Source organism: Protomyctophum bolini (genome assembly GCF_963924005.1).
Source record: "Protomyctophum bolini genome assembly, chromosome: 2".
NCBI lineage: Eukaryota > Metazoa > Chordata > Actinopteri > Myctophiformes > Myctophidae > Protomyctophum > Protomyctophum bolini.
The window spans coordinates 5156871-5181414 of record NC_137863.1 but is presented as its reverse complement, the minus strand read 5'-3'; the positions used below and the strand labels follow the sequence as shown (position 1 = coordinate 5181414).

Sequence of the window (24544 nt, the reverse complement as noted above, 5' to 3'; positions counted from 1 at the left end):
AGGGGTCCCGGACCCCTGCAGAGACCCATACTAGTTAAAATAGTAGATCTACAAGCTCACAACGTGCACGGTAGATCTGATGCTATGTTGGCTATACTTTACAAAGATGTATTCATTGACATTTAGATTTTTTCCCCCCATTATATTTGTGAAATACATTAAAAAAATGTTGGAATTGCTTTTAATCAATTTGAAATTACACAACACACACACACACACACACACACAGACACACACACACACACACACACACACACACACACACACACACACACTGAGACTGGAGGCAGTGCAGTGGAGTGGACCTTCATATTATTAACAGCATTTATCTGGCCGGTCCACAGGGAGTTGGAGAGAGTTGTGGAGGCTCAGGGGAGACCCTGCGGTCCCCCTGAGGCTCCACAGGGAGTTGGAGAGAGTTGTGGAGGCTCAGGGGAGACCCTGCAGTCCCCCTGAGGCAAGAACAGAGCCCCTCTCATCCATCACACGTAATGAGCTCCCCCCCCCCACACACACACACTGCAGCATCACATACATAAACAACTTGCTAAAAGCTCTCCCCACAATAATCCCTTTTTATAAATCAACCTGCCCCTCTGCAATGTGCTCCATATGGCCCTGGCCTTGGCCTTAGCCTTGACCTTGACCTTGACCCCTGGGGGGTCAGAGGTTCCTCCAAAGTACCCAGGAAGGGTCATCCGTCTCTGGGATACCCATCGCACCACTAATCACCCTCAGAGCTTCCACACTGACGTCCTAAATCAGGGGGTCTTCAACGTGTATGAGGCCGACAAGGAGCCCTTAATAGCTGAGAGAGAGAGAGAGAGAGAGAGAGAGAGAGAGATGAGACCATGAAACGCCTTCTCAAATCAACGTGATAAATGGCAGCTGAGCCAGTCAGTCTTGCATCTCTTATTTTTGGAGTGGCGCCTTTTTCCACTTAGTTAGTTTAAGGTTTATTTATGAGTCAGGATTTAGAAGGCGTGCCTCCGTCATGGTCACGGTCACGGTGATGGTCACACAAAGTAAAGCACTCCCTAACGTGTCACTAGTTTCACTTCTGCGTTTCCTAGTATGTCTGGTTATCGGAGATTAACCCATTTTGACCTGAGAACGATTCTATAAATGTCTTCTAAATCCTGAAAGTTTTCTGAAAAAGCTATGTTTCTATGTCAGTCGTTCTTCGATTTTTCAAAAAATAGCAGATCTACAAGCTCATAGCGCGCCACTCGGTGGCGCGCTATGAGCTTGTAGATCTGCTATTTTTCAATAGCTAAAGCATGACATAATGCTAACACCAAAAAAGGGTTCCCGCACAAAATGGGTTAATAGCTGAGAGAGAGAGAGAGAGAGATGAGACCATGAAACGCCTTCTCAAATCAACGTGATAAATGGCAGCTGAGCCACAGACAGTCTTGCATCTCTTATTTTTGGAATGCCGCCTTTTTCCACTTAGTTAGTTTAAGGTTTATTTATGAGTCAGGATTTAGAAGGCATTCAGGGGTAGAACGGGCCTCGGTCGGGACTCCATGGGGTTTAGGATGTTCTGTGTCTCCTCTCAGGACTCCATGGGGTTTAGGATGTTCTGTGTCTCCTCTCAGGACTCCATGGGGTTTAGGATGTTCTGTGTCTCCTCTCAGGACTCCATGGGGTTTAGGATGTTCTGTGTCTCCTCTCAGGACTCCATGGGGTTTAGGATGTTCTGTGTCTCCTCTCAGGACTCCAGTACAGTGGGCTCAAGGCCACCAGAGACGGCGTGCCTCCGTCATGGACACGGTCACGCTCACACAAAGTAAAGCTTCCTAACGTGTCACTAGTTTCACTTCTGCGTTTCCGATTATCAGAGATTAACCCATTTTGACCTGAGATCAGATTCTAAAAATGTCTTCTACTGTACATCCTGACAGTTTTCTGAAATAGCTATGTTTCTATGTCAGTCGTTCAAAAATAGCGCGCTATGAGCTTGTAGATCTGCTATTTTTCAATAGCTAAAGCATGACATAATGCTAACACCAAAAGGGGCTCCCGCCCAAAAATGGGTTAAAATAGGGTGCATTTTGCATCCCAAATACACGGGATGCACTACTGTACTACTGTACTGTTTTTTATTCTAGTTTATTTTTGCTAGCTATAGTTATAATACCGTAATCATTTCTTCTTCTGCCTGAATATAACCGTCTAAAATCAAATGGGAGTTAAATCCTGCAATTTGTTAAAAATGGCAAAATATGACTCCTAATGTCGTTGAAGTGGGACTCATAAAATGTCCCTATATGACTCATCTAAAAGACCATCCCTGCATCCCGGGACTCATTACATTGAAAACCTATTATTTACATCACTGGATTATCACATAATTGGCTCTATTCCAAGCTTCTGATCACGGACATATTCTTGATTATAGGCTGATAACATTCGAATAACAAAAGAAGCGACTACTGTATAGGTCACACTCACGCGTGATCGCGTACGCACCGAGGCTCCCCAGCTAAATGACTTCATATATAATCGATCTACATTGCGATATTGATACTTTTACCTAAAGGAGAATTCCATACTAGAAGGCTTTCTTACCTTCATTTGTAGTTGTTACGTCCCCACCAAAGAGGTCCAGGTGTTATTTTGTGCAAAAGCGCATTATTGGCTATTTCCCCTACCATAAGCCCTCAATGAATTGCATTAAATTGAATGGGGCTATGTATGGGGTGTTATGCTATAATTCGCTTATTTCCATCGCTCAAAAATCTATATTTCTTTGTATATATCCTCTCTTCATAATGTAAATAGTTTACAGTTTACTTTACTACTTATTTCGATGGAAATAAGCGAATTGGCACAAAATCCCAACTCCCATTGAGGGCTTATATTAGTAGGGGGAAATACCCAATAATGCACTTTTGCACAAAATAACACCAGGACCTCTTTGTTGGGGACGTAACAACTATACAAATAAAGGTCAGAAAGCCTTCTAGCATGGAATTCTCCTTTAAGTAAAACATGTGAGTACTTCTTCACTTCACTGGTCGCAGTGAAAGTGGCGGAAGAGCCGTTTGTCATCGGGACCCCCTTGGTCCTTATCTCTGACGGCAGAGAGGGGCCCCCCAGAGAGGGGCCCCCCAGAGAGGGGGCCCTCAGAGAGCGGCGCCCCCCAGAGAGGGGGCTAAGTGGCGAGTGCTGGTCCCAGACATGCCCTTAGTTTCCTGTGCTTTTACCGGTGGCCATGCAGAGAGAAAGAATGCTCGTTGCACACACACAATACCAGATCTGCAAGCTCACAGCGCATTGCACCTGCACCCCGCCACGAGCTTGTAGATCGTGCTATTTTCGGGGGCCGCAGCATGAAGCAGCCTGACGGGAATACAAATCAGTGCTTCGATCTCGAGAGACGTTAAGTGCGTTTAAGTGGCGGCGCCTCCTGGGAGCAACTAATCTTAAATAGTTGACGTTTTGCTGTTGTGATCATCAAGTTAAAAAAAAAAAAACGGGTGGTGGGAGAGAGAGAGAGAGAGATAGAGAGAGAGAAAGGGGATCCTCTTTGTGAGGGGTGGGAGAGAGAGAGAGAGAGGGGATCCCGAGATGATTGCAGAAACAGAGTGCTGCTATTTTGGTATAACTAATGGAGACAACAGTCGTCTGTCTCTTCGGTGGAGTAGCGTATTGTTTTTGTTTGGGAAGTCGTGGTGGAACAATGAGGCGTGCTTGGCCTGCATTCTTTAAGCCATTTTGGGCGGAAACCCCTTTTGGTGTTATAAACATTATGTTAGCTTGTAGGTCTGCTATTTTTGAGAAATTGTAAAAATGTGACTCAAATCTTTGAATATATATTCTTTCAGAGCCAACGTTTTTAACTCAAATCTTTGCTTCTGAGAGGTTCCTGGAACAACATATTTTCGGATGGGGGGTCGGCGGCCAAATACATATATTTTTGGCGGTCCTTGACAATGTTTGAGAACCACTGACATAGAAAACTGTCGTCTCAGAATCGTCAGGTCTAAATGGGTTAACCCATTCTGACCGGGAACCCGTTTTGGTGTCAGCATCATGTTATGCTTTAGCTATTGAAAAATAGCAGATCTACAAGCTCATAGCGCGCCACCGAGTGGCGCGCTACGAGCTTGTAGGTCTGCTATTTTAGAAAAATCGAAGAACGACTGACATTTTTAGAATCTGATCTCAGGTCAGAATGGGTTCATCAGACCAGTGTGTGTCCAGTGGAAACCTCGTATGAATCTGATCTCAGGTCAGAATGGGTTAAGCATTCTTTAGCAGTGAGCTTCACAGCCAGGGGAATGTTTTAAAAAACTATGACAGTCATAACAGTCAGATATGGAGTGCAAATATGAGATCATACTGTGTAACCTTAACTACCGGTATACACAATCATTATCACAAGTATCATTGTTATACAACACAGTCGGTGTGCATCTGCAATCTTCTCTTCAACGTGTTTGAAAAGTTGTGCATGTTTTGCATGAGGTTAGTAGGATGCTACTGGCAGGAACTTCTGTAAAGTGGTCTATGAAGTTATCTGTGAAATGTATGAAAAAATGTGGAGGGAAAAAAAATGGGAAAGTGAAGTGAGATTTTCAGCCAGAAGTAAGTGATGAGTCAGCAGTTGGACTTGACGGTTCCTTTGTGCAGTGTTCCTGCTGTGTCATGTTTACTTTTTGGAGAGACAGTATTTTGCACGATACGGCAGTGGTGGCCCGGGATGAACCCCTTTTGGTGTTTTAAGAATTATGTTGTACTTTAGCTATTGCAAAATAGATGATCATATGTAGATGATCCAAAAAAGATGGTATCAGATTTCCATTGTAACTCTAGTTACAATGGAATTTTTTTCCCCTCCTATATCCAGCTTTTGCTGTGTTGTGTGTACAAACTGAATCGAGGGACTTAAGGCCTATTCATAGTCTGGATTTTCGGTGGTAAGATGACCACCGCTCCGGAGCTGAAATAACGCTGAGCGGTGGCGGTGGTTTGCTCTTCACCGCGGCTCAGTGACGTCATGTAGTTCGGTGGTCACCTCAGTGACGTCATGTTGTAGTTCGGTGGTCACCTCAGTGACGTCATGTTGTGTAGTTCGGTGGTCACCTCAGTGACGTCATGTTGTAGTTCGGTGGTCACCTCAGTGACGTCATGTTGTAGTTCTGGTGGTCACCTCAGTGACGTCATGTTGTAGTTCTGTGGTCACCTCAGTGACGTCATGTTGTAGTTCTGGTGGTCACCTCAGTGACGTCATGTTGTAGTTCTGGTGGTCACCTCAGTGACGTCATGTTGTAGTTCGGTGGTCACCTCAGTGACGTCATGTTGTAGTTCTGGTGGTCACCTCAGTGACGTCATGTTGTAGTTCTGTGGTCACCTCAGTGACGTCATGTTGTAGTTCTGGTGGTCACCTCAGTGACGTCATGTTGTAGTTCTGGTGGTCACCTCAGTGACGTCATGTTGTAGTTCGTTGGTCCCCTCAGTGACGTCATGTTGTAGTTCTGGTGGTCACCTCAGTGACGTCATGTTGTAGTTCTGTGGTCACCTCACCACCGGAAATCCAGACTATGTATGAGCCTTTAGAAAGAAAGAACTGTCTGGGGTTGTTCACAAAAGCCTGCCCTGAGTAGAAGATATAAAATGACCCCACAAACATTGAAAGTGAAATATTTCACTATAAGTGACGTCCATACATATTCCATCATTCAGTGAGGTTAGGAATTAAGGAATTAAAGCATCCTTCTAGCAGGGTGTGTGGTGTTGGTGGTGGTGGGGTGGTCCTGTGGAAGAAAAGCATCCTCTAGCAGGGTGTGTGGTGGTGGGTGGTGTGTGGTGGTGGTGGGGTGGTGGGCAGTGGGGTGGGGTGGTCCTGCCTGTGGCGACAGCTGTGTGGGAGTGATAGATGGGCAGACATGCTAGGCTCCGCTGGGCGGGGCCGCGGGCAGCGCCAGGCCCAGATGGGCGCTGCAGGAGGACATTAGTACTGCGAACGTAAACAACACATTAACCCACTCTGACCTGAGATCAGATTAAAAAAAATGTCTTCTACACATCCTGACAGTTTTCTGAAAAAGCTAGATGTTTCTGACCCGAGATCAGATTCTAAAAAAGCTGTTTCTATGTCAGTGGTTCTTCGATTTAAAAAAAATCACACCTGTGTGAACCAAGTGGTGCAACTCCCCTCTCTAAAAGCTGAATAACTCCTAATCTACGGAGCTCTCCATGGTTTGGTCCATTAGCGCGATTTTCGGAGGTTTTTGCTGATAATCCGGTGGTCTAGATGGAAACATTGGTGCTTTCTAGAGCAAGGATGGCTATATTTTAGCTCGCTAGCATTGACGCTATTTCTGTAGCAACAACATCCACACACGGGTGCGGGTGCGTGCGCACAGTACCAGTGGTGCACGCGCACATGCACGGCACTACACACACGCGGGTGCGGGTGCGTGCGCACATACTTCTGTCGTTCCAATTTCACGCATGCGCACACCACTCGTGCTCATTTGACGTACATCACAAACACACGGACATTGCGAGCTGGTTGTAGAAGTGGTAGCACCACTTAAAAATAGCAGACCTACAAGCTCGTAGCGCGCCACTCGGTGGCGCGCTATGAGCTTGTAGATCTGATATTTTTTTCAATAGCTAAAGCACGACATGATGCTAACATGCACCAAAAGGGGTTCCCGCCCAGAATGGGTTAAGGTCGAGGCAGGGACCCCTCCTCGCTGCACTCCTTCAGGAAGTGCAGACGGGGGAGATGGAGAGACGCAGACTTATTATTCTAGGCCGGTGTTTCCCCAAAACAAAGGGTCAAGCCCTTCTATTTATTATTTATTATTATTCCAAAGAGAAATAATCACACCCAGCGTGAAGGAAGCTGTGCCTTTGAATAGTTTATTTCATTGGGCTATACAGTGTATTGTCGCTGTCGGGCAGAAACCTCTTAACTCTAAAAAAAAAAATCTTAGCATAGGGACGCTATGTCAGCTGTAATGTAGAAGCTAGCATAGGGACGCTATGTCAGCTGTAATGTAGAAGCTAGCATAGGGACGCTATGTCAGCTGTAATGTAGAAGCTAGCATAGGGACGCTATGTCAGCTGTAATGTAGAAGCTAGCATAGGGACGCTATGTCAGCTGTAATGTAGAAGCTAGCATAGGGACGCTATGTCAGCTGTAATGTAGAAGCTAGCATAGGGACGCTATGTCAGCTGTAATGTAGAAGCTAGCATAGGGACGCTATGTCAGCTGTAATGTAGAAGCTAGCATAGGGACGCTATGTCAGCTGTAATGTAGAAGCTAGCATAGGGACGCTATGTCAGCTGTAATGTAGAAGCTAGCATAGGGACGCTATGTCAGCTGTAATGTAGAAGCTAGCATAGGGACGCTATGTCAGCTGTAATGTAGAAGCTAGCATAGGGACGCTATGTCAGCTGTAATGTAGAAGCTAGCATAGGGACGCTATGTCAGCTGTAATGTAGAAGCTAGCATAGGGACGCTATGTCAGCTGTAATGTAGAAGCTAGCATAGGGACGCTATGTCAGCTGTAATGTAGAAGTTAGCATAGGGACGCTATGTCAGCTGTAATGTAGAAGCTAGCATAGGGACGCTATGTCAGCTGTAATGTAGAAGCTAGCATAGGGACGCTATGTCAGCTGTAATGTAGAAGCTAGCATAGGGACGCTATGTCAGCTGTAATGTAGAAGCTAGCATAGGGACGCTATGTCAGCTGTAATGTAGAAGCTAGCATAGGGACGCTATGTCAGCTGTAATGTAGAAGCTAGCATAGGGACGCTATGTCAGCTGTAATGTAGAAGCTAGCATAGGGACGCTATGTCAGCTGTAATGTAGAAGCTAGCATAGGGACGCTATGTCAGCTGTAATGTAGAAGCTAGCATAGGGACGCTATGTCAGCTGTAATGTAGAAGCTAGCATAGGGACGCTATGTCAGCTGTAATGTAGAAGCTAGCATAGGGACGCTATGCCAGGTGTAATGTAGAAGCTAGCATAGGGACGCTATGTCAGCTGTAATGTAGAAGCTAGCATAGGGACGCTATGTCAGCTGTAATGTAGAAGCTAGCATAGGGACGCTATGTCAGCTGTAATGTAGAAGCTAGCATAGGGACGCTATGTCAGCTGTAATGTAGAAGCTAGCATAGGGACGCTATGTCAGCTGTAATGTAGAAGCTAGCATAGGGACGCTATGCCAGGTGTAATGTAGAAGCTAGCATAGGGACGCTATGCCAGATGTATTGTAGAAGCTAGCATAGGGACGCTATGTCAGCTGTAATGTAGAAGCTAGCATAGGGACCCTATGCCAGGTGTATTGTAGAAGCTAGCATAGGGACGCTATGCCAGATGTATTGTAGAAGCTAGCATAGGGACGCTATGCCAGATGTATTGTAGAAGCTAGCATAGGGACGCTATGTCAGCTGTAATGTAGAAGCTAGCACAGGGACCCTATGCCAGGTGTATTGTAGAAGCTAGCATAGGGACGCTATGCCAGATGTATTGTAGAAGCTAGCATAGGGACGCTATGCCAGGTGTAATGTAGAAGCTAGCATAGGGACGCTATGCCAGATGTATTGTAGAAGCTAGCATAGGGACGCTATGCCAGGTGTAATGTAGAAGCTAGCATAGGGACGCTATGCCAGGTGTAATGTAGAAGCTAGCATAGGGACGCTGTGCCAGGCGTAATGTACAGGCTATAGTATAGGGACTCTATGCCAGATGTAATGTAATGCAGAAACAAAAAAACATCCAGGAACACTGTCCGCCCCCGACACGAGATGAGCAGAAGGCTGAGCACCAATGTTTGTCCATCTGTTCTGCAGATGAAGCCGCAGGCACTGGCACGATACATTTTATCAGATGAAAAGGAGAGGATGCACGCACGCACGGTCGCACGCACGCACAGAAAGGCAGCAGGCTATGGAGACATGTATTCATTGTGTTGTATATTACTGTGTGCATGGCCAAATCTGATGATGGAAAAAACTGGTTCCATATGATGGCATGTATAGGACACAAACATTGTTTAAACACCAAACATATTGAAGGTGAGGACGCAAAGTGTGATTGGCCGGAATGACGTATGATGATAAGTGCGCCCCTCACTTCACATGGGTGTGATTTTCATATAGTCTTTGGTAGTCAATCTCAGTGTGGATACTCCACTGAGCTGCAGTGCAATCATTACTATCACAATACAGAGCTATTTGACACTTCTATTCTACCAAAAGAAGATTATAATCGCTTAACTTGGCTGAACCTGAATGTTTGGCCTTTTGGCAGGAGCTGCTGAGAACATAGCTCACATAGCAGCAGCTGCCAAGGATTCGCTTCACTGACCAAAAGAAAAACACGACAAAAGCAGAAAGATATATCGTTCTCTCTTCTCTGTCAGGTGGAAACCTCGTATGGCTTCTGCATGAGGATTCAAATCCAGACGCCTGAAGAAGGTCTTTGACCCAAACGTTGCCAATAAGAGTTCGTATTGCACGTGCAGGCGGTGTGCGGGTCTTTGTGCACTTTATATGTGCATTTTTGAATGGTGCAACCACTCCAAGGAACAGCGATGTCTGTGTTCACCTATGTGTTGGTTCACCTATGTGACTATACCTATGTGACGTTAATGAGCACCAGTATGACTGAGTACCAGTAGGGGCGCTGTTGTGCCAGAAACAGAGAGACAGTGCTGCACTGTTGCCTGCTAATGAGAGAGAGAGAGAGGGAGAGGGGGAGAGAGAGGGGAGTTGCACCACTCATTTCACATGAGTGTGATTTTTCTGAATACATTGAGCCCTGCCTATACGCCCCCGCCTCAGAGCACACAGGTGTGCATTTATAAGACTTTGTTACCTAGGATTCAAATTAAAAAATAGAAAATATAGCCTCGTTGTGTCTACATGAAGCTCCAAACACGTCGCGAGAGTGACACTGTGGTGTGATCAAGTATTATTATCGTTACTCTACAAAGACTCTGGGGAGGTCTGGTCGACTAGGTTTATACTGTAGGATTCATATTATTTCGACCTGAGGACGATTCTACAAATGCCTTCTAAATCCTGACAGTTTTCTGAAAACACTATGGGCTGTATTTTGCGTGTCTTACCAGGTCTTATTCCCTAACTTGAGTAAACTAAAGACCTGGAGGCGTGATCAATGCCATTTGGCTATTCTGAGTGGCCAAAGAGCATTGATCACACCTCCAGGTTAGGGAATAAGACCTGGTACTTAAGACACGCAAAATACAGCCCCATGTTTCTATGTCAGTCGTTCTCAAACATTTTCATGTCAAGGACCCCCAAAATTATCTGTATTTGGCCGCCGACCCCCATCTGAAAATATGTTGTTCCCGGGACCTCCCAGAAGCAAAGATTTGAGTTAAAAATGTTCACTTTGAAAGAGTATAATACTGTATTGCATATACATTATTGCATACATTTTCACGATTTTTCAATAGCAGATCTACAAGCTCGTAGCACGGCACTCGGTGCCGCGCTATACGTGCTTGCAGATCTGCTATTTTCCAATAGCTAAAGCATAATTACATAATGCTTAAAACACCAACAGGGCATCCCGTCCAGAATGGGTTGTTGGGCCGTGTCATGCTTTAGCTATTGAAAAATAGCAGATCTACAAGCTCATAGCGCGCCACCGAGTGGCGCACTACGAGCTTGTATAGGTCTGCTATTTTTGAAAAATCGAAGTACGACTGACATAGAAACATAGCTTTTTTCCGAAAACTGTCAGGATGTAGAAGAAATTTTTTACAATCCGATCTCAGGCCTGAATGGGTTAAAGGAGCACATTTATGTCCACTCACTCTTGTGTCTCGGAGTAGGCCAGGGTGACATCATCGATGACATCATCAATGGGGAATCCAAGGTAATAGACTTCAGGCTTTACTCTACCTGGAAAGTTAAGCATGCTATAATGGAAGCCATAGTTCTCGTCGTAAAAAAGAAAGAAGACAAAAAGATCTTGTTTGAAATGGCCAAATCTGCCTACCAGATGATGGTTGCGTTAAAACTAACGACGTGTGGCTAATTTGACTGGTTTGCAGAAGGTGCAGAAGGTGTCTACTCTACTTCACACTGAAGGGTTTCAGGTGGAGGATTTATAAACCAGGGGAAATAAATACTTATTTAATTACGGGACTTAAAGGTATCTGGAGTTCAACGGTCGTTTTCAAGATCAAGATGTCATCTTGGCTGGACTCACTGAAATGACATGACTGTGTTTCCCTCCTTTCTGTAATGAGGAAGAGTGTTTTATGTGAGGCATTGTAGTGAAATATGTAATGTTTGGGGGGTAATCTTTCATACAATGACTACAACATTAAGGCGGTTCAGTGGTCTAAAAGTAACTGCACTTACTGTATATGTGACTACATTTGACTGAGGGACTGCCACCAGTTTTGGAGATATGGCTTATAGAGTGATGCCTTGCAGAAACCAGCGAGTTGAGAAAACAGGCTTGAAATGTTCACTTCTGTGCTCTCTAACATTACACCTAGCTACATATGTAAGCATTTATTACATATTTAATGTAATGTCGATTTCAGCTCTGACATTTATTTCAGACATACTCTAGTATGTGAAGAGTTAAGTGTTATTAACTCATAAACATATAGTATGTTATAAATAATGTATAATGTTGAGTTTACTTTACTGGAGTATTCCAAATTTTCAGTACTTCTACTCAGAGATTGTGTTTTTTTGTACTTTTTTAATCCAATATTTGAAAACTTTAGTTAATAGTTCCTTTGTAGATTATGATCATAATTACAAAACATATACATTAACCACTTAATTCAACCCTGTACGTATACTTTGGCTACTAGAAAATAGATCCACAACAAGCTCACGATATGTGTCACATGTGACCCATATGCGAGCTTGTAGATCTGTCATTTTAAATATATTATTTTGAGGCGTGCCAGCCCCTCCTATGCCCAGCTGTGAGGGTTTGTGTTCTGTAGAAAAGCCCACCATGCACTCTTTAGCTGAGTGGGGCGGAGTGGGAGCAGATTGCCTCGTCTGTAGTGGGAGGGAGAGAAGGGGAGAGACATGCAGCGGAGCCCCTATTACACCAGTAAGACGCGCGAACGCGGGAAGCGAACGCACTCAGCTCCATATATGGGCACAAAAGGGGCCAGGTCCACAACAAACAAATCACTGGCCCCTTTTGTGCCCATATATGGAGCTGAGTGGAACTGGCCCCTTTTGTGCCCATATATGGAGCTGAGTGGACCTGGCCCCTTTTGTGCCCATATATGGAGCTGAGTGGACCTGGCCCCTTTTGTGCCCATATATGGAGCTGAGTGATTGCTGATGCAACACACTCCATTTTTGGATAGCGGGACAGACGGACAGACACACAGACAGACACACAGACACACAGACACACAGACATGTTCTGCTAGGTCTCATAGTAAGTGCTCACTGCATCAATCACTGCGTTCGCAATGACATTTAAAATACGTAGCATGTCTGAGAGGTCATTTTCACGGGAGGCACACTATTTTCCAACAGCATTCTAGCCGACGGGGCAACGGTCCGCTCCGCAGCGGGGGGACCGTCGCTGCGATGCGAAAAAGCAATGGTCCGACATGCGCTGCTCCCGTGCTTGCGGTTAGGGTTAGGTTAGGATTGAGGTTTCGGATCAATATGCTGTCGGAAAAAAGACCTGCACCCCATTTTCACAGTTTTCTTTTAGATGTTGAAGTTGATTATCTTTGGCCCATGAAGCGTTCAGAAGCTTTCCCTTCCATGACCACCATCATCATCCATCACCATTCCATCATCTCAGACATGTTTGACATCTGAAAAAAAATCTAAATGTGAATTTAACCCATTCTGACCTGAGATCAGATTCATACGAGGTTTCCACTGGACACACACTGGTCTGATGAACCCATTCTGACCTGAGATCAGATTCTAAAAAATTTCAGTCGTTCTTCGATTTTTCAAAAATAGCAGACCTACAAGCTCGTAGCGCGCCACTCGGTGGCGCGCTATGAGCTTGTAGATCTGCTATTTTTCAATAGCTATATTATAACATAATGCTAACACCAAAAGGGGTTCCCGCACAGAATGGGTTAAGCACATGGTACTTGTGTCTGATTTTACTTCAGACATGCTAGTGTTTAAACATTACATTTTTATACACACATTCAACATTAAAAAACAATCAGAAGCCTGTATGCTTCTCACGCAGAGCAGAGCTTTCTAAGCTTCTCAAACATGGGGATTTCTGATGAGTTTTTTTGCCCGTTGAGCAAGAAAATCACAGATTGTCTCTGCGGTGCAGGCTGCAAGAATGGCTGTATTGAAGAGTCACAGCAGTTTATTCATGTAGCTTTATTTATGCAGGTGATTTGAACATGCTGATGGAAACGATGGAAGTGATGATTTTAACTCAACAAGAAACGGTAACGATCGGTGATGCACATAAACAAAGGCATAATCAAACTAGGCGTAAACTAATTATACGATACACACAAACATCCAAGGACATTCTAAACAAACAGAAAAGAATAAACTTACTTATAATGCATGAACTTGGCGTTTAGAGCTTGTGGTGTCCCACAGCACCTCAGCTAAAGAGAGTGGTGGGCTTTTCTACACAAACATCGTCTTGGCCGGCTTTAACCCATTTTGGGTGGGAACCCCTTTTGGTGTTAGCATTATGTTATGCTTTAGCTATTGAAAAATAGCAGATCTACAAGCTCATAGCGCGCCACCGAGTGGCGCGCTACGAGCTTGTAGTTCTGCTATTTTTTTTTAATCGAAGAGCGACTGACAGAAGACATTTTTTTAGAATCTGATCTCAGGTCAGAATGAAAACTGTCAGGATGTAGAAGACATTTTTAGAATCTGATCTCAGGTCAGAATGGGTTAAGTGGTTGTACAAACACAAACATTGAAGACGAAGGTGAGGACGCACATTGTGATTGTGCAGAATGAGATGATGATGTACAGTGTTGTTTTTGGCAGCAAATTTAGATTTTTGTTTTTAGTCATAGTCTCTTCAATAGTTTTCATTTAGTTTCAGTTACATTTTAGCCACCTGGAATGTTTTAGTGTTAGTCTAGTTTTAGTCGACTAAATCTACAGTTGATTTAGTCGACTAAAATGTATTTTGTCGGGCCTCGATGCCGTCGTAATTACTGTTTTTACACTTGCTGAAAATAGCCGATCTACAAGCTCACAGTGCATCGCAGCGCGGCGCGTTGTGAGCTTGTTGATCTGCTATTTTCAGCATGGACCCAATATCTTGTCCACTAGTCCCTTCCTAACATTTAGTCTAGTTTTATTAGTTTTATTTGTTGACGAAATTGTCAGTATATTTAGTCATAGTTTTAGTCATCATGGCTTATAGTTTTTATGCCGTTTTAGTTTTTAAAAAAGGTAGTCGACGAACATTTTTCGTCATAGTATTAGTCGACGAAAACAACACTGTTACAGTATGATGATAAGATCCCCCCTCACTTTGGTTTTATACATTAATTTCATACATTTGAAAACTCTGGGCAAATGGGACATTCTGCATAATGAGTACTTTTACTTGTGGTACTTTTAAGTACACTTTGATGTCGATACTTTTGTACTACTTTTCCACTCAAGTCAATTATAGTATTTCTTTTTTTTTCATACTTTATATTTTTATTCTTTGTGAACCCCACGCTGTAGTCATACAGATACAAAAACCAACACATGGGACAACTCAGAGAAAAATAAAACCCGAAACAATGACATAACGGAAGAAAATATGAAGAAATATGTCACAGGTCACCTCTCAATATACACAGAAAACAAAAGGAAAACCAAAACACTGTAGGCATTATGCATAACAGAGTGTTTCTACATTGTACAGACAGACAGTACAGTATACACTACACAGCGTCATTGATACGTTTATCTAAGTAAAGAAACATGAGTTCTTCCACCACTAAGGTGGTCTGGGAGGGAGCGGAAGGAAGGAATGACAACCCATTCCCAGTGCTGTGTGTGTGTGAGCATACATAACACTGGCTTAATTATACCACTCCAGTATTATTATTATTAATAATATTAGTCATTATTTGAGTAGCTCTCTAAAATGATGTCGGCTTCATTTTGGTGCTGTTTGTTTTCCCCCCCCCTCCTCCACTTTCATGTGTAACTATGATGTCATCACAAAGGCTTCTTTCAGCCTCCATAGAGCCAGGATTATTGAGGGATTTACTCCCTCTGGGAGAGGAAACCTCCATTAACCCATTCTGAACGGGAACCATCATGTTATGCTTTAGCTATTGAAAAATAGCAGATCTACAAGCTCATAGCGCGCCACCGAGTGGCGCGCTACGAGCTTGTAGGTCTGCTATTTTTTTTTTTTTTTAATCGAAGAACGACTGACATTTTTTAGAATCTTATCTCAGGTCAGAATGGGTTGATCAGACCAGTCAGTGTGTGTCCAGTGGAAACCTCGTATGAATCTGATCTCAGGTCAGATTTGGTTAATACTGTTCTTGTGAAGTCGCTGTCTCCACCGGGCCGAAAGGCCGTGGCCGTGGCTTATGTTTGTTGCCCTTGTTGGTCCGTCTGTCTGTGCACGGCGCGCAGTGTGTGTGCGTGTGTTTGTCAGATCCCATTCCAAGTTTCCAAAGTTCACATTCCAAAGATTGGCGAAGTTTTGCGGGCCCTCTGGGTGGGTAGGCAACTCTGAGGAGACCCCGCCGGTCATCATATTGTTGGCTCAGGGATGGGACAAAAACAAAACGTCCATGAATTGGGTGAACTACTCCTTTAAGTAGTTAAGGAGGCTCGTCTGAGATGCAATAATCCAATGAGATGGTGTTTTTGAGCGGCGCATAACACAGGTGTGATTTTTTTTTGTCTTTCAGCGTCGTCCCCACCGCCGCCTGTGTCTGTGGAGCGCCCCCTGGTGGAGAGCTGCTGTGAGGCGGGCCAGCGCTGGGCCACAGACAACCTGCACTGTGATCACATGACCCTGCTCCATGCCGACGCCCACTCTGTGTGCAGGTGAGACGCTAACGAGGCACTGTGTGTGCAGGTGAGACTAGGTAACGAGAATATTGTACGTAAAACATTGACCGCCAACGACCCGACCCAACACTTGACTGCCATGGATGTAGATTTATTATATGTCCGTTGTTTTCAGTGATTACTATTATTGATTGTGTGTGTGTGTGTGTGTGTGTGTGTGTGTGTGTGTGTGTGTGTGTGTGTGTGTGTGTGTGTGTGTGTGTGTGTGTGTGTGTGTGTGTGTGTGTGTGTGTGTGTGTGTGTGTGTGTGTGTGTGTGTGTGTGTGTGTGTGTGTGTGTGTGTGTGTGTGTGTGTGTGTGTGTGTGTGTTTGTGCGTGTGTGCGTGTGCAGTGCGGTACAGCAGCAGTGCTGCAGCAGCTCCCTGCAGGAGGGCAGGTGTGTGTTGGGGATGAGCGCTGCGCGGGGCGGTGACCTGTGTGACGACATCACCGACCAATGCGCCGACGACACCTACGAGGCAAGTCACACAAACGCGCAGATACACACGCACGCATGCACGCACGCGCACGCAGACACGTGCATGCACGGACACATGCACACACATACACGTTCCTTCACATGTCTTATCAATGCTATTAATGAAGGCTTGGTTATTAGTGCACAGTGGTTTTCAATCTTTTTTAATTTCAAGGACCCCCATAATAACTCTGAGAGTGTACATCCATCCATCTTCGACCGCTTATAAAGAATCGGGTCGCGAGGGTAACAGCTGAGACTTCCCTTTCCCGAGCAACATTAGCAACTTCCTCCTGGAGGATCCCGAGGCGTTCCCAGGCCAGTGTGGAGATATAACCTCCCCCCCAATCTGGTCCTTTGGTCTGTCATGTGGTCTCTTCCCAGTGGGACGTGGATCGAAGACCTTCTTAGTAGAGTTCTGCAAACTCTGCCCGAACCCGACCAGGCCCGACCCGACGTTTTAGGGCCGGTGCTGTTAGGGCACGGGCTCCATGAAAAAAAATATATATATATATATTGAATTTGTATATAATTATAAAAAGAATAGTTCTGTTCTGTCTGTTTGTGTATTTGGTGCTGACTGGCATTTCACTTTTTCTCTGTGTTGAGTTCTCAAATTCTACCCAAACCCGACCTGCAGGCCCGACTAAAATCTATGCTAATTAGTCGGATTAGCCTGATCAGTTAATTTTCGGGCCCGATACGAACTCTACTCCTTAGGGAGACACTCGGGAGGCATCCGTACTAGACCACCAAAGCTGGCTCCTTTTTATTTATTTTTTATTTCAGACCTAAAAGGGAGAGGCTGGGACACCCGTCTGAGAAAAGTAATTTCGTCCGCTTGTATCCGCAACCTTATTCTTTCCTTCATGGACTACACTTCATGACCGTAGTCGAGAGTAGGAAGCCTTCTGACTCAGCTTTCTCTCGCCCCCTGCTGCGCGGAGGATTATCCGGCTGATCTCCTGTTCCAGTCCTCCCCTCACTCGTGAACATGCCCGCTGAGATACTTAACTCCTTCACCTGCGGGGCAAAGTCTCGCTCCCTTCCCCCGGAGTGCACAATCCATTGTTTTCCTTTTGAGAACCATGGCCTCAAAACCCAAATGGACCCAAATGTGTCCTTAGTTGGACCACAGTTTCAGAGCCACCGGTCTGGCGTAGCAGAGTGTTTCCAGTGAGCCAACTTATAGCACAATATCAGCACCGTCATTGACAACCAAAATATTGCGATACTGCAGAGACAGAAAGGATACATGCCACTGTTTAGATGCCTCAATACAATGACACCTGTGTAACCCTATGGTATATTATACAGGGGGATTGTTCCTTTAACTGTGTTGGCGGGCTGAGTCTGGGACGAGGAGTATTATGGGATATCTTGTGTTTACGTTCTGTTCTGGTGTGCAGGGAGAAGCGGTCGCATTATTGAGAGGAAGAGAGATATTTACTTTGTTTGTTCACTACGGAGGTTGGATACAGAATTAGAACCCTGGCTGATCACGTTTGTCCTTTTTTTTTATTATTATTTTGTTTATTAAATCACCAGTTCTGCAACACAGACTCCTTTTCCTTGACAGCATAGCAAGAAAAGCATAAGGATTATTCCGGAGAGGAGAGACACGGTGGTTAGACCGTGTGTGTGCACAGATGAACAAAACAATCTGATTGGAAAACACCTTGTGATGATAATGTCTTTCTTTTATATTCCTGAAGCGATTAACTGACTGGTTCTAATCGCTCAAGAAGAAATAGTAATTTGTTCAACAAGCTGGTCCAGCCGGCTCTCATTCATTGACTCCAATGCATTTCACAGAACGTCCGGATCCAATAAAAAAGATAAGTGCGTTGGCCTATATAAAAACAGCAGTACGTCTGCTATTTCTTCAGATTTTTAGGAAAATCTTGAAAGTGTTAACACAAATCCTCTCTTCCGGGGGGTCCCTTGGCACGAAACGGCTTCATATCTCGGATCTTAACCCATTCTGGGCGGGAATCCCTTTTTGGTGTTTTAAGCATTATGTTATGCTTTAGCTATTAAATAGCAGATCTACAAGCTCATAGCGCGGCACCGAGTGCCACGCTACGAGCTTGTAGGTCTGCTATTTTTTGAAAAATCGAAGAACGACTGACATTTTTTTTAGAATCTGATCTCAGGTCAGAATGGGTTAATCAGACCAGTGTTTGTCCCACAGTGGAAACCTCGTATGAATCTGATCTCAGGTCAGAATGGGTTAATGGGTTCACAGAGTGCAGAGTGTGTTCTGCTCATCCTCCTCCAGACATGTGAACACTTCCAGGTGGAGCAGCATTCCTGCTGCTCTGTGCCCGTGTTGCCATGTCTGCTTATTATAAGCCACTTATTCTTTCAGTAAATCTGCCCTTATACGAGATGTGTGTTATTGCAAATATTCAGAACATTTAAAAAAATATATATATATAATAATCTAGATTTATTTGTGAAAATAGAAGATCTACACAAGCTCACAATGGGTTGTGAATAGTTTATTTGAAAATAGGCTATTAGGGTTCATTATAGATCTGGCTGCTTGTTTCTCTCGCAAAATGTGGCAACTCTTGTGTCCCAGAAGAAGGGAAGGCCTGGTGGTTTGGCTGCTCAGCCGAGCAGTGCCAACATGTCTGCTCATTGTTTGAGGGGACGAGCCATCATAGAATCCAACCGTGTTTTCAGATGGCGGTCCACGGCCAAATACAGATAATTCTGGGGGTACTTAAAGGGACACTTCACCCTTTTTGCAAAAAGATATATGTTAATGACGTTTAGAAGCTTTAGAACACTTTCCTGGGGGTCTTTATGTGTGTAATATGTGGTTTTAGATATTTTAGATTGTAGCAGTGAGCCTGTTGTCTCCGATGTCATGGACACTGGTCTCACTACCTTCCTGGACTACAATTCCCATAATTATTTGGTGCACTGCTCCTCCTCGTGGATAGGGGGAGAGCTGTCTTACTGTAGTCCAGGAAGGAAGTGAGCCCAGTGTCCATGACATCAGAGACAACAGGCTCACTGCTACAATCTAAAATATCTAAAACCACATATTACACACATAAAGACCCCCAGGAAAGTGTTCTAAAGCTCCTAAACGTCATTAACATATATTTTTTTGAAAAAGGGTCAAGTGTCCCTTTAAGAACCAGGTTGAGAACCACTGACACATAAACATTTAGAAGACAATACCACAACATAGGAATGCTCCGTTTAGCATTACGAAACTAAAAGTGCTCATTATGCTAATATGCAGGATGAATATGCATTTCGAATGTATGTAGTGTATACAAAAAATCATAAAAATAAAAGATCCAATCTGTGTTGCCTCCACAGACGTGTTGCCGTTGCTGCGCTCTGGGTCTGCGGCTGCGCCGCGAGGGGCGGGGCTGCCACGCCCACCAGTACCTGGGCTACCCCTGTGGACACACCCTCCTCACCTGCTGTGAGGACGGCCTCGATGGGCGGAGCCACACGGACGATGGGCGGAGCCACGTAGGCGATGGGCGGAGCCACATGGACGATGGGCGGAGCCACATGGGTGATGGGCGGGGCCACATGGACGATGGGCGGAGCCACGGGCAAGATGGGCGGAGCCACATAGACAATGGGCGGAGCCACGGAGATTATGGGCATGGCCAGCAGCAGCTGCTGAGGAAGAAGGAGATGCCGACGCCCACCATTCTGCCCAGGAAAGGTGAGCACTCACTGGGTATTAAAAGATAGAAACTGAACCCCCCCCCCCTCGCTGTTCATTTCAGTGGAAGTTGCTCAGTGGCGTTTTGAAGCACCTGGAACAACGCTCTACTTCCACATTTTTTTCCCGATTTGGGCAACAAAGTTTGGGTGCCCAAAATGCGGAAGTGCAAACGAGCGCTCGATGTTAAACCCCAGCTGCACTGCGTGGGGTTTCCTCGCTATTTTTGAAAAATCGAAGAACGACTGACATAGAAACGTAGCTTTTTCAGAGAACTGTCAGGATGTAGAAGACTTTTTTAGAATCTGATCTCAGGTCAGAATGAAAACTGTCAGGATGTAGAAGACATTTATAGAATCTGATCTCAGGTCAGAATGGGTTAATAACCTCCGCTCTACACAGTCGGCTCTGGCCGCCGCCGCCCTCGTATAGCGTGATTGATCTTCCTCCTGATAGGCCGCCGGCGGGTCAGGTGTCACGCCGTGGCGGGCCAGTAATGAGGAGAGAGAGACGTGATGGATCAGGAGCAGATGGCGAGCTGACGCACCGCGCCACGCCGCGCCACACCACGCCCCGGTGCACTGATAACAGGATGACGGATAAACAGGGGGGGGAAAAGTTCTCAATTGTTTTACTTAAGTAAAAGTACCAATACTGCCATTTCAAAGTACGGAATTTAAAATGTACTCGTATAAAAGTACAAAATTACTAAAAGTAAAAGTATTCATATTGCAGAATCCCATTTCACAATGTTCAAAATGTGTAGAAGATCTATTGAAAAGAGCTCACAATGCGTCGCAACGCAACACTATTGCAATGATGACTATATCACAGAAATGAATTACTTTTTAACAAAACTAATATAACTAAAATATCACTTCCCACGTGCACCATGCACACACACGCACACACAAAAAAAATCATTGAAGAACAAAGCCACATGGCGCCCCCTTTAGGCCGTGTGCAGGCTGACAAAGTGTAGCCAGTTTTGGCCAGGTGGTCACCCTAGGCTGTTACTGTGTGTGTGTGTGTGTGTGTGTGTGTGTGTGTGTGTGTGTGTGTGTGTGTGTGTGTGCGTGTGCACGTCCGTGTGTGCACGCTACACGTGCACTGTAAGGCATGCACCTTGTGTGTGTGTGTGTGTGTGTGTGTGCGTGCTGCATGTGCACTGCAGGCATGCACCTTGTGTCATCATAACCTCCACCTGGCTCAGAAGAAGTGTTCTGGCCCCCAGGTGACGTGCACGTGCGGTCAGGTGACGTGCACGTGCGGTCAGGTGACGTGCACATGGGTGGGTGACGTGCACGTGGACAGCTCCTGTAGAGTCCATGAAAACACGTTTCACAAAAAGCCCTGACAAGGAGCTGTTCCCCCGTTCGTGACAAGGCGCTGTTCGCCCGTTCGTGACAAGGAGCTGTTCGACGTGACAAGGAGCTGAGAACCAGTGACACAGAAACATAGGTTTTTCAGAAAACTCTCATGATTTAGAAGCCTTTTTAGGCCTGAGGCCGATTCTAAAAAGGACTTCTGAAGCCTGACCTATACGTTTTGTGAAAAACGTCTTTTTTGAATACCTTACATACTGTACAGAACCCCAAAACGGGTTCCCGGCCTGAGGGGGTAAAACACCAAAAAGGGGTTCCCGCCCAGAATGGGCTAATGGCATAAAGTCCGAGGCTCCCTTCCGGCCGCGCGGGGGGGGGGGGGGGGGGGGGGGGGAGTGATGATGTCATAACATAAGAGAACTCGTATTATACCAACAGCCAATTAGGTCGGTTAAGTACAGAGAGGTGGAACAAGTTTCATGCTCCATGTTTCCTGTCTGTCTGCCTGCCCTACTCTACTCTACTCTAGTCTCTGGACCCTGTGGGGGTCTTTCCACTTTTAATTAAAAGGCCCGTCGCTGAGTCATGAGTCATGAGGCTTAACTTGATTACGTACGCTCTCGCACATATACCTCTGTCATGTTGTCAGCCATAAAACTACACAGCTAACATGCCTTCAGAGAGAGAGAGAGGGAGAGGGGGGGGAACTATATTTTTGAGAGGCGCTAGCCCCTCCTATGTCCAGGTGTGTGTGAACACAAACATTGCCTCCTAAACACAAACATTAAATACCTTTTGAAAATGAATTGCCAAACATTACATAAACACAAACATTGAAGACAACAGTGAGTGAGGACGCAAATTGTGATTGGCCGGAATGAGATGATGAATATGATGATAAGATTGCCCCTCACTTCACATGGGTGTGATTATTATTAGGGTTGAAAACACCACCGCTACGTACGTGGAAATGATTACGTATACGCTCTTATTGCACGTACCTCTGTCATGTTGTCAGCCATAAAACTACACAGCTAACATGCCTTCAGAGAGAGAGAGGGAGGGAGAGAGAGGGGGGGGGGGAGGCAGTGGCTCAGGAGGTAGAGTGGCCGCTTGGGAACCATGAGGTCCCCGGTTCGATCCCTGTGGGCTCCCCCAGAGTTAGTGTCGAAGTGTCCTTGAGCAAGACACCCAACCCCTATTTGCTCCTGATGAGCAGGTTGGTGCCTTTTGCATGGTTTCCTTCGCCATCGGTGTATTAACCCATTTTGGGGCGGGAACCCCTTTTGGTGTTTTAAACATTATGTTATAATTTAGCTATTGAAAAAGAGCAGATCTACAAGCTCATAGCGCGCCACCGAGTGGCGCGCTATGAACTTGTAGGTCTGCTATTTTTGAGAAATCGTTAAAATGTGCCTCAAATCTTTCCGAAAATTGTCATGATTTAGAAAACGTTTTTCTTTTTAAATGTCTACGTCCGGCCTGAATGGATTAAATAGGTGAATGAATGAATGTAATGCATTCAATCTGTGGATTAACACTAGCACGACTGAAGTAAAAAATGTGCTTGGATTCATATTTAGAAAATGTTTCAGAATGTCAACAGTTTCCCGAAGATGATGCTAATGATGATGGATGATGATGGTCGACTCATGGGAGGGGAGCCTTCTGAAAAGGAGCTATGTAATTGCTCCATTTAAGAGAGGGGGAGAGAGAGAGAGAGAGAGAGAGAGGTAGGGGGGCGGCTTGACCTGATGAATTGACAGAATGCCATAATTCACATCATCTCCTGTGTGAAGTGGAGGGCTGTAATAGAGTCTCCTGTGTGAAGTGGAGGGCTGTAATGGAGGCATGAAGTATGGACGGCCATTAACCCATTCTGACCGGGCACCCATTTTGGTGTTAGCATCATGTTATGCTTTACCTATTGAAAAATAGCAGATCTACAAGCTCATATCGCGCCACCGAGTGGCGCGATACGAGCTTGTAGGTCTGCTATTTTTGAAAAATTCGAAGAACGACTGACATTTTTAGAATCTGATCTCAGGTCAGAATGGGTTAATCAGACCAGTGTGTGTCCAGTGGAAACCTCGTATGAATCTGATCTCAGGTCAGAATGGGTTAAACAGCCAGCCAGCCCTACTATTATCTGTGTGATGTAGTGAGTGATCTAACAGGCTCAGCTGTGCTGCTAGAGTTACCTCACCATTACACACACACACACCTTACGCCATGTCTGTGCAGCCAGACTGTTGACTCACGCAGGCACGCACGTGCACACGCACGCACGTGTGCACGCACGCAGTAAACAAGCCACTATGATGACACTTTCCCAAAGTTATGTGCTAGTGGTCCTTGAGGGGGTTCCAGGTGGTCCCCAGCTAAATTAGTATAGAGAATCAAATGGACCTTTATAGATCCTGAGAGGTCTAAATGTCATCATGGTGGTTCCGTGGCTCAAATGCAGAATTAATAGTGGGCCTTGATATGAAATGAGTTGAAGGCAGCATTCAAGAGAATTGCCTTTTAATTCGCCACATCTCCGGAAGTTTAAGGAGGACAAAATAATAAGGAACTGATGTACTACAGATATCTGGGGGACACCGGTCAACATAATGCATCTAGGCCAGGGGTTCTCAAGCCGTGGGTCGCGACATAGTACGTGGTGCATGCATACAATTTCCGTAATGATTATTATCTGGTTTTAGTATTCATTTATTATATATTTTCAAAAACGTTGAGAACCCCTGATCTAGGCTACTCTAGGGTTGTAGTTGTTAAGCCTATTATATTCTATTGAATGACAAATAGCTAGATTGGCTAGTTTCTGTATTTTAAAGACTTGTTAAAAACACATCTATTAAATATATAAGGGAATAAAAAGTTTAAATGTAAAGGGGGGGGGGGGGGGGGGGGGTAGGACCTCTTTGTCTGTAACGAGCTGTTGGTGTGGTTAAAATGAACAGCAGGCATACTAGGGAGTGCTTCGGCGTGTTTTGCTCAAGGACACTTTTGACA

General features: G+C 45.1%; 1 protein-coding gene across 1 annotated transcript in view; it reads left to right on the top strand.

The window, feature by feature from the left end:
• The window catches only part of LOC308326417 (uncharacterized protein), an 84323-nt gene that overhangs the window by 27868 nt on the left and 31911 nt on the right, over positions 1 to 24544 (top strand). The window contains exons 8-10 of the mRNA XM_080779297.1: positions 15879 to 16017; positions 16373 to 16499; positions 19841 to 20201. Of these exons, the coding sequence (XP_080635423.1) occupies positions 15879 to 16017; positions 16373 to 16499; positions 19841 to 20201 (627 nt within the window). The remainder of the gene's footprint in view (positions 1 to 15878; positions 16018 to 16372; positions 16500 to 19840; positions 20202 to 24544) is intronic.